The following is a 10,407-nucleotide window of genomic DNA, read 5'->3' as shown; positions in this document are numbered from 1 at the left end:
CGCAGCGGGAACGTGCTGGACCAATAACCCAAGGTTGATGGGTCGAAAGAGTGCTTCACTGAACAGAAACCTTTGGAGAGGAGCCGATCCTGAGAAAGGTGTTACAGGAATAACAGCACACCTTAGCATCACAATCCAATTTGAAATTTCCAGTCAGTGTTGGGACTAAAACCAAGCGTGTGGCAGTCAGCAGTGACTGTGACCGCCAGCATTATTCATCATTGTCGTATTTATTTGTTTGTTAATGGGTTTTAATTCGCTGTCGGATTATCGGGTCCATGCAGGCCAATAAACCAAGAATGCATCGCACAGCACGGTTATTCCCTCAGTGTTTTGGAATGGGCCGCACTTGTCTTGGGCGCAGGCACGTCCGAATTAGCAGGAAATTACTGAATAATTCTGAATCTCCAGGGCACAGCCAGAACATCAAATTTCAGAGGGAGCAACAATTTATACCTCGGGAGCAACGGCGAGCTGACTGCTTAGCAAGGCATTGCAAACCAACCAATCAGCATGAGGCCGAGAGAGTGAAAACAAGAGAGAAAAAGAGAGTGAGAACACGAGAGAGCTAGAACACACGAGAGAGGGAAAACACACACGAGAGAGCAAAAACACACGAGAGAGCGAGAACTCACGAGAGAGGGAAAACACACACGAGAGAGCAAAAACACACTCGAGAGAAAACACGAGAGAGCGAGAACTCACGAGAGAGGGAAAACACACACGAGAGAGCAAAAACACACTCGAGAGAAAACACACGAGAGAGCTAAAACACACGAGGGAAGGAAAACACACACAAGGGAAGGAAAACGAGTGAACATGAGAGAGAGAACTCACGAGAGAGAGAACTCACGAGAGAGAGAAAACTCACGAGAGAGAAAACTCACGAGAGAGAAAACACGAGAGAACATGAGAGAGAGAACACACGAGAAAAAGAACACGAGAGAGAGAAAACACGAGAGAGAGAACACGCGAGAAAAAGAACACGAGAGCGAGAACTCACGAGAGAGAGAAAACACGAGAGAGAAAACACGAGAGAAAACAAGTGAACATGAGAGCGAGAACTCACGAGAGAGAGAAAACACGAGAGAGAACACACGAGAAAAAGACAACACGAGAGAGAACACACGAGAAAAAGACAACACGAGAGAGAAAACAGAAAACATGAGAGAGAACACACGAGAGAGAGAAAACACGAGAGAGAGAACACACGAGAGAGTGAACAGGAGAGAGACAAAAAGCTTCAAGTGGCTATTGTGGGGAATTGTGCAGACTCATCTAGATTTAACTCCCATTGCTCAGCCCTCTGGAGAATCCCAGTTTCATTGGCTCCTTTGCAAGAATCCCACTCTTCGCTCCGATGGGTCGGCTCGATCCAAGGCAGACACATTCAATCCCGCGAAGGTCCCTATCAATGGCATTACCTGTGACCCCCCTCGTGCCCTGTCCACACTCGCCCAAGGGGGGACACCGTTCCTGGCAAGAGGGGTGGGCGGCAGGGGTGGAAAGGTTCGACGGGGTCTCCAAGTGGATGGCAGCCGCCGCGATTGGATTCCTCTGGAAGATGCTGCACCTGCAGGGAAGCGAGGTGACACAAGAGCTGGAAAAGGCCGGGGTGATTGGGTCATGTAGGAACGGAGGATCACATTGAACGCCGGAAGAACATTCAGGAAGCCGGGTGAGGAAAGGGACGATGGCACAGTGCAGATCCAGATCTATTTGTAACGTTGGCCGAGAGGCAGCGCAGTTGCTGGGAGGGGAGGAAGCCAGCTACGTGATCAGCTGCAGGCACACGGCTCCTGTGGCTTGGCGTCACCGGGGCTGATCTGGATGTGGTCTGACTGGGCCACAGGCTGGTCCTTGCTCTTCAACTGCAGGAGAATTAAACAGGACAGATGTTTACTGCTCCATGGAATCATAGAATCCCTGCAGTGCAGAACGATGCCAGCCAAGAGGCTTAGCGAGTCTGTACCCGACCTTCTGAAAGAGCGCCCTACTTCGGGCCATTTACCCCGCCCTAGCCCCGTAACCTAACCTGAACATTTCTGGGCATGTCTCTGGTGCTGTGCGGCAGCAGTGCTAACCACTGCACCACCCACAACGACACAATTCACGTCCCCCAATGGGAGCGAGTGCCACATAACGTGGGAATATCTTTTCTATGTTGACCCATGAAACCCATCCATTATTTTACAGACCTCAATCAGATCACCTGGCCCACCCCACAGCCCTCTATTTCCAAATAAAAGTGCCCAGGCCTGTTCAATCTTTCCGATTCGGCCGTGATCCCACCAAATGGCGCGAGGCTGTTTATGTCCTTCATGGTTGCCCTGGGCTCAGCATTTGTTACCCATCCTTAGGCCCTAGAGGTGGTGATGAGCTGCCATCTTGAACCCGCTTCAGTCCCCCCTGCGGTACGGATACCTCCATGGTGCCATTAGGGAGGGAGTGCCAGGATTCTGACCCAGCGACAGTGATTCCTGATGCGGGAGCGAGGCCAACCGCCATGGGTTCAATTCCCGCTACCGGCTGACGTTACTCATTTATTCATGAAGACCCCACCTTCTCAACGTCGCCCGAGGTGTGGTGGCTCTCAGATTAAATCATTACCAAGCCAGTCCCCCCGCAAAGGGGGAAGCCAGCCTATTGCCATCTGGCACAACCCCTTCTGGTTCACCGATGTTCCCTTTTTTAAGACATGGAAATCTGCCATCCTCAGCCAGCCCGGTCTTTTATGTGACTCCAAGACCCCCACACGCCAATGCATTTGACTCATGACCAACCCCCCCCCCCTTCCAAGAGGGACCCTCTGTTCAAGGAGTGGGGCAACGAATGCTGGCTCAGCCAGTGACAGCCACATCCTATGTATGGATAAACCGCCCCTACATCTCCCATCAGAGTAATATTTAACCACCGCACCTCCAATTCCCTCCCTCACCCAACCCCACCTCCCAGCCCGCGGACCTCACCCGCTTCAATGAGAGCCTCACGCAGTCCCGGAACGCCTCCTCCACATTCAGGGCCTCCTTCACACTGGTCTCAATATATGACAACTTGTGGGCTTCACACCAGTTCTCAGCGCACTCGGTGCTGACCTGGGGGACAGAGAAGGCAATCAACTGACTCGTTGTTGGGTGAAAGGAGAAACAAATGGCAAAAGCTCTGGGTTCGAGTCCCACCCCAGGACTTGATGGTCAAGGAAGGTGCATTCATAACGCAGTCAAACAAATTGAGTTTGTCCATCTATAAGTCCTTCCAGAGTCGCCAGTGGCTGGCGGTAAGAGTGGTCAGCCACGCTTGATGTGGAGCGACGCCCCCTCAAGCTATAATCCCCTGGCGACAGACTAGCGACCTGTTCCGGAAATAACTAGCTATAAAAGCAGACGAAAGTCTGCCCTAGTGCACCACTAGGTACGGGAAGAGAATTGGAACTTAGGTGGGGAGCGAAGGTACGTTAACTAAATTTGCGGATGACACAAGATAGGTAGGAAAGTGTAGAGGACATAAGGAGGTTGCAGATGGAGATAGGTGGGTTGAAGGAGTGGGCAAAAATCTGGCAGATGGAGTATAGCGTAGGCCACTTTGGCAGGAAGAATAAAAGAGCAGAGTTTTGCTTAAGCGGGGAACGATTGCAGGACGCCGAGGTGCAGAGGGATCTGGGTGTTCTAGTGCAAGAGTCATAAAAAGTTCATATGCAGCCACGGCTAGTAATCAAGAAGGTTAATAGAATGCTATCACTTATCCCAGTGAGCCAGAGAAGACACAGCCAAAGTGAGACAGCACAAATTTGGGAATTTGAAGCTAGGTGGGAATTCGAAGCTGGGTGGGGAGGAGGTGCTTTTTAACCCTGGTAAGTGACTGGTAAGTAGTTTTTCTTTTCATTCTCTAATTTATTTAATTTTTCTTTCGTTTTTTGGAAATGTAGTTGTATAAATTTGCCTAGGGTTTAAGACATGGCACGAGATCGCAGACCCGTGTCATGCTCCTCGTGTGCGATGTGGGAGCTCAGGGACACGTCTACTGTCCCTGGCTCCTTCACGTGCAAGAAATGTGTCCAGTTGCAGCTCCTGTTACACCGCTTGACGGCTCTGGAGCTGCAGATAGACTCACTCTGGAGCATTCGCGATGCTGAGGATGTCGTGGATAGCACGTTTAGCGAGTTGGTCACACTGCAGGTGAAAGTTACTGAGGGAGATAGAAAATGGGTGACCAAAAGACAGAGCAAGAGTAGGAAGGCAGTGCAGGTGTCCCCTGCGGTCATCTCCCTGCAAAACAGATATACCGCTTTGGATACTGTTGAGGGAGATGGCTCACCAGGGGAAGGCAGCAGCAGCCAGGTTCATGGCACTGTGGCTGGCTCTGCTGCGCAGCAGGGCAGGAAGAAGAATGGCAGGGCTATAGTGATAGGGGACTCAATCGTAAGGGGAATAGACAGGCGGTTCTGCGGACGCAATCGAGACTCCAGGATGGTATGTTGCCTCCCTGGTGCAAGGGTCGAGGATGTCTCCGAGCGGCTGCAGGACATTCTGGGGGGGGGGGGGGGGTGAGAGGGTGAACAGCCAGCTGTCGTGGTGCACATAGGCACCAATGATATAGTTCCTACAAGCTGAATTCAGGGAGTTAGGAGTTAAACTAAAAAGTAGGACCTCAAAAGGTAGTAATCTCCATATTGCTACCAGTGCCACGAGCTAGTCAGAGTAGGAATATCAGGATAGATAGCTCGAGAGATGGTGCAAGAGGGAGGGATTCAAATTCCTGGGGCATTGGAACCGGTTCTGGGGAGGTGGGACCAGTACAAACCGGACGTTCTGCACCTGGGCAGGACAGGAACCGATGTCCTAGGGGAGGGGGGTGTTTGCTAGAGCTGTTGGGGAGAGTTTAAACTAATGTGGCAGGGGGATGGGAACCGATGCAGGAAGTTGGAAGGTAGTAGAACAGGGACAGAAACAAAAGGCAGTAAGGGGGAAAGTGTAAGGCAGAGACGCCATAGTCAAAAATTATAAAGGGCGACAGTACAAGGTACAGTGACTGAGGGGAGCTCAGTGAATAGGCCCAGTAATACTAAAAGGAATAAAACAGAAAGTAAAAACATTAATGGTAAGCGTTGTTACATGAAGATATGGGTTCAACGCCAAAGAAAATTAGGAGAAAGGTTAAGAGGAAATATAACGTAGGTGAGGTTACTGATCGAGGTGTTAAGATTCAAAACAGAGGTAAAAAAAGCCAACATAAGTGTACTTTACCTGAATGCTCGTAGTATTCGGAATAAGGTAAATGAGTTAATGGCACAAATCATTGTGAATGACTGATTTAGTGGCCATTACTGAAACATCGTTAAAGGATGGTCACGACTGGGAGTTAAATATCCAAGGGTATCAAACTATTCGGAAGGACAGAGTGGATGGTAAGGGAGGTGGTGTAGCTCTGTTATTTAAGGATGACATCCGGGCAATAGTAAGGGATGACATCGGTGCTATGGAGGATAAGGCTGAATCCATTTGGGTGGAAATCAGGAATAGTAAGGTGAAAAAGTCACTGATAGGAGTTGTCTACAGGCCACCAAATAGTAACATTATGGTGGGGCAGGCAATAAACAAAGAAATAATGGATGCATGTAGAAATGGTACAGCGTTATCATGGGGGATTTTAATCTACATGTCGATTGGTTTAACCAGGTCGGTTTATAGAATGTATCTGCGATAGTTTCCTAGAACAGTATGTAATGGAATCTAAGAGAGAACAAGTGGTCCTAGACCTGGTCCTGTGTAATGAGACAGGATTGATTAATGATCTCATAGTTCAGGATCCTCTCGGAAGGAGCAATCACAATATGGTGGAATTCAAAATACAGATGGAGGGTGAGAAGGTAAAATCAAATACTAGTGTTTTGGGCTTAAACAAAGGAGGTTACAATGGGGTGAGAGAATAACTAGCTACGGTAGACTGGGAGAAAATACTTTATGGTCAAACAGTTGAGGAACAGTGGAGAACCTTCCAAGCGATTTTTCACAGTGCTCAGCAAAGGTTTATACCAACAAAAAGGGAGGATGGTAGAAAGAGGGAAAATCGACTATGGATATCTAAGGAAATAAGGGAGAGTATCAAATTGAAGGAAAAAGCATACAAGGTGGCAAAGATTAGTGGGAGACTAGAGGACTGGGAAATCTTTAGGGGGCAACAGAAAGCTACTAAAAAACCTATAAAGAAGAATAAGATATATTCTGAGGAAGCTAAAAACAAATAGTAAAAGTTTCTACAAATATATAAAACAAAAAAGAGTGCCAAAGGTAAATATTGGCCCTTTAGAGGATGAGAAGGGAGATTTAATAATGGGAGATGAGGAAATGGCTGAGGAACTGAACAGTTTTTTTGGGTTGGTCTTCACAGTGGAAGACACAAAACATGCCAGTGACTGATAGAAATGAGGCTATGACAGGTGAGGACCTTGAGAAGATTGTTATCACCAAGGAGGTAGTGATGGGCAAGCTAATGGGGCTAAAGGTAGACAAGTCTCCTGGCCCTGATGGAATGCATCCCATAGTGCTAAAAGAGATGGCTAGGGAAATTGCAAATGCACTAGTGATGATTTACCAAAATTCACTAGACTCTGGGGTGGTTCCGGCGGATTGGAAATTAGCAAACGTGACACCACTGTTTAAAAAAGGAGGTAGGCAGAAAGCGGGTAATTATAGGCCAGTGAGCTTAACTTTGGTAGTAGGGAAGATGCTGGAATCTATCATCAAGGAAGAAATAGCGAGGCATCTGGATGGAAATTGTCCAATTGGGCAGATGCAGCATGGGTTCATAAAGGGCAGGTCGTGCCTAACTAATTTAGTGGAATTTTTTCAGGACATTACCAGTGCGGTAGATAACGGGGAGCCAATGGATGTGGTGTATCTGGATTTCCAGAAAGCCTTTGACAAGGTGCCACACAAAAGGTTGCTGCATAAGATAAAGATGCATGGCATTAAGGGTAAAGTAGTAGCATGGATAGAGGATTGGTTAATTAATAGAAAGCAACGAGTGGGGATTAATGGGTGTTTCTCTGGTTGGCAATCAGTAGTGGTGTCCCTCCGGGATCAGTGTTGGGCCCACAATTTACATAGATGATTTGGAGTTGGGGACCAAGGGCAATGTGTCCAAGTTTGCAGACGACACTAAGATGAGTGGTAAAGCAAAAAGTGCAGAGGATACTGGAAGTCTGCAGAGGGATTTGGATAGGTTAGGTGAATGGGCTGGAGTCTGGCAGATGGAATACAATGTTGACAAATGTGAGGTTATCCATTTTGGTAGGAATAATAGCAAAAGGGATTATTATTTAAATGATAAAATATTAAAACATGCTGCTGTGCAGAGAGACCTGGGTGTGCTAGTGCACGAGTCGCAAAAAGTTGGTTTACAGGTGCAACAGGTGATTAAGAAGGCAAATTTAATTTTGTCCTTCATTGCTAGAGGGATGGAGTTTAAGACTAGGGAGGTTATGCTGCAATTGTATAAGGTGTTAGTGAGGCCACACCTGGAGTATTGTGTTCAGTTTTGGTCTCCTTACTTGAGAAAGGACGTACTGGCACTGGAGGGGGTGCAGAGGAGATTCACTAGGTTAATCCCAGAGCTGAAGGGGTTGGATTACGAGGAGAGGTGGTGTAGACTGGGACTGTACTCGTTGGAATTTAGAAGGATGAGGGGGGGATCTTATAGAAACATATAAGATTATGAAGGGAATAGATAGGATAGATGCGGGCAGGTTGTTTCCACTGTCGGGTGAAAGCAGAACTAGGGGACATAGCCTCAAAATAAGGGGAAGTAGATTTAGGATTGAGTTTAGGAGGAACTTCTTCACCCAAAGGGTTGTGAATCTATGGAATTCCTTGCCCAGTGAAGCAGTTGAGGCTCCTTCATTAAATGTTTTTAAGATATAGATAGTTTTTTTGAAGAATAAAGGGATTAAGGGTTCTGGTGTTTGGGCCGGAAAGTGGAGCTGAGTCCACAAAAGATCAGCCATGATCTCATTGAATGGCGGAGCAGGCTCGAGGGGCCAGATGGCCTACTCCTGCTCCTAGTTCTTATGTACACGAAGAATCAAACATAAAAGTGAGGATGTTATGTCTCACTTCTACCGGACATCAGCGAGGCCGCATCTCGAACGCTGGGCCAAGTTTTGGTCCGCTTATTTAAGGAAAGATGTCGGCACGGCGGCACAGTGGTTAGCACAGCTGCTTCGTGGCACTGAGGAGCCGGGTTCAATCCTGGCCACGGGTCACTATCCGTGTGGAGTTTGCACATTCTCCCTGTCTCTGCATGGGCCATTTGTTAGTGGGGGAGCATTTTGGAGATAGTGAGCACAATTCTGTGACTTTCACTTTAGTAATGGAGAGGGAAAGGTGCGTGCAACAGGGCAAGGTTTACAATTGGGCGAAGGGTAAATACGATGTTGTCAGACAAGAATTGAAGTGCATAAGTTGGGAACATAGGCTGTCAGGGAAGGACACCAGTGAAATGTGGAACTTGTTCAAGGAACAGGTGCTACGTGTCCTTGATATGTATGTCCCTGTCAGGCAGGGAAGAGATGGTCGAGTGAGGGAACCATGGTTGACAAGAGAGGTTGAATGTCTTGTTAAGAGGAAAAAGGAGACTTGTGTAAGGCTGAGGAAACAAGGTTCAGACAGGACATTGGAGGGATACAAGATAGCCAGGAGGGAACTGAAGAAAGGGATTAGGAGAGCTAAGAGAGGGCATGAACAATCTTTGGCGGGTAGGATCAAGGAAAACCCGAAGGCCTTTTACACATATGTGAGAAATATGAGAATGACTAGAGCGAGGGTAGGTCCGATCAAGGACAGTAGCGGGAGATTGTGTATTGAGTCTGAAGAGATAGGAGAGGTCTTGAACGAGTACTTTTCTTCTGTATTTACAAATGAGAGGGGCGATATTGTTGGAGAGGACAGTGTGAAACAGATTGGTAAGCTCGAGGAAATACTTGTTAGGAAGGAAGATGTGTTGGGCATTTTGAAAAACTTGAGGATAGACAAGTCCCCCGGGCCTGACGGGATATATCCAAGGATTCTATGGGAAGCAAGAGATGAAATTGCAGAGCCGTAGGCAATGATCTTTACGTCCTCACTGTCAACAGGGGTGGTACCAGGGGATTGGAGAGTGGCGAATGTCGTGCCCCTGTTCAAAAAAGGAACTAGGGATAACCCTGGGAATTACAGGCCAGTTAGTCTTACTTCGGTGGTAGGCAAAGTAATGGAAAGGGTACTGAAGGATAGGATTTCTGAGCATCTGGAAAGACACTGCTTGATTAGGGATAGTCAGCACGGATTTGTGAGGGGTAGGTCTTGCCTTACAAATCTTATTGAATTCTTTGAGGAGGTGACCAAGCATGTGGATGAAGGTAAAGCAGTGGATGTAGTGTACATGGATTTTAGTAAGGCATTTGATAAAGTTACCCATGGTAGACTTATGCAGAAAGTAAGGCGGCATGGGATAGTGGGAAATTTGGCCAGTTGGATAACGAACTGGCTAATCGATAGAAGTCAGAGAGTGGTGGTGGATGGCAAATATTCAGCCTGGATCCCAGTTACCAGTGGCGTACCGCAGGGATCAGTTCTGGGTCCTCTGCTGTTTGTGATTTTCATTAATGACTTGGATGAGGGAGTTGAAGGGTGGGTCAGTAAATTTGCAGACGATACGAAGATTGGTGGAGTTGTGGATAGTAAGGAGGGTTGTTGTCGGCTGCAAAGAGACATAGATAGGATGCAGAGCTGGGCTGAGAAGTGGCAGATGTAGTTTAACCCTGAAAAGTGTGAGGTTGTCCATTTTGGAAGGACAAATATGAATGCGGAATACAGGGTTAACGGTTGAGTTCTTGGCAATGTGGAGGAGCAGAGAGATCTTGGGGTCTATGTTCATACATCTTTGAAAGTTGCCACTCAAGTGGATAGAGCTGTGAAGCAGGCCTATGGTGTGCTCGCGTTCATTAACAGAGGGATTGAATTTAAGAGCCGTGAGGTGATGATGCAGCTGTACAAAACTTTGGTAAGGCCACATTTGGAGTACTGTGTACAGTTCTGGTCGCCTCATTTTAGGAAGGATGTGGAAGCTCTGGAAAAGGTGCAAAGAAGATTTACCAGGATGTTGCCTGGAATGGAGGGTAGGTCTTATGAGGAAAGGTTGAGGGTGCTAGGCCTTTTCTCATTAGAGCGGAGAAGGAGGAGGGGCGACTTGATAGAGGTTTATAAGATGATCAGGGGAATAGATAGAGTAGACAGTCAGAGACTTTTTCCCCGGGTGGAACAAACCATTACAAGGGGACATAAATTTAAGGTGAAAGGTGGAAGATATAGGAGGGATATCAGAGGTAGGTTCTTTACCCAGAGAGTAGTGGGGGCATGGAATGCACTGCCT

The 10,407-nt window shown here is 47.5% G+C and overlaps 1 protein-coding gene across 1 annotated transcript in view; it reads right to left on the bottom strand.

The window, feature by feature from the left end:
* Positions 1-211: 211 nt before the first annotated feature.
* LOC140398969 (uncharacterized) overlaps positions 212-10,407 on the bottom strand; it is a 29,570-nt gene continuing 19,374 nt past the window's right edge. Inside the window, exons 5-6 of the mRNA XM_072487984.1 lie at positions 2,970-3,095; positions 212-1,871 (exon numbers count right to left, since the gene is read on the bottom strand). Of these exons, the coding sequence (XP_072344085.1) occupies positions 1,779-1,871; positions 2,970-3,095 (219 nt within the window). The 3' untranslated portion in view covers positions 212-1,778. The remainder of the gene's footprint in view (positions 1,872-2,969; positions 3,096-10,407) is intronic.

The sequence above is a fragment of the Scyliorhinus torazame genome, chromosome 22 (assembly GCF_047496885.1).
Source record: "Scyliorhinus torazame isolate Kashiwa2021f chromosome 22, sScyTor2.1, whole genome shotgun sequence".
Classification (NCBI taxonomy): domain Eukaryota; kingdom Metazoa; phylum Chordata; class Chondrichthyes; order Carcharhiniformes; family Scyliorhinidae; genus Scyliorhinus; species Scyliorhinus torazame.
The sequence above is the reverse complement of the archived record's forward strand: the minus strand, read 5'-3'. Positions and strand labels throughout refer to the sequence as shown.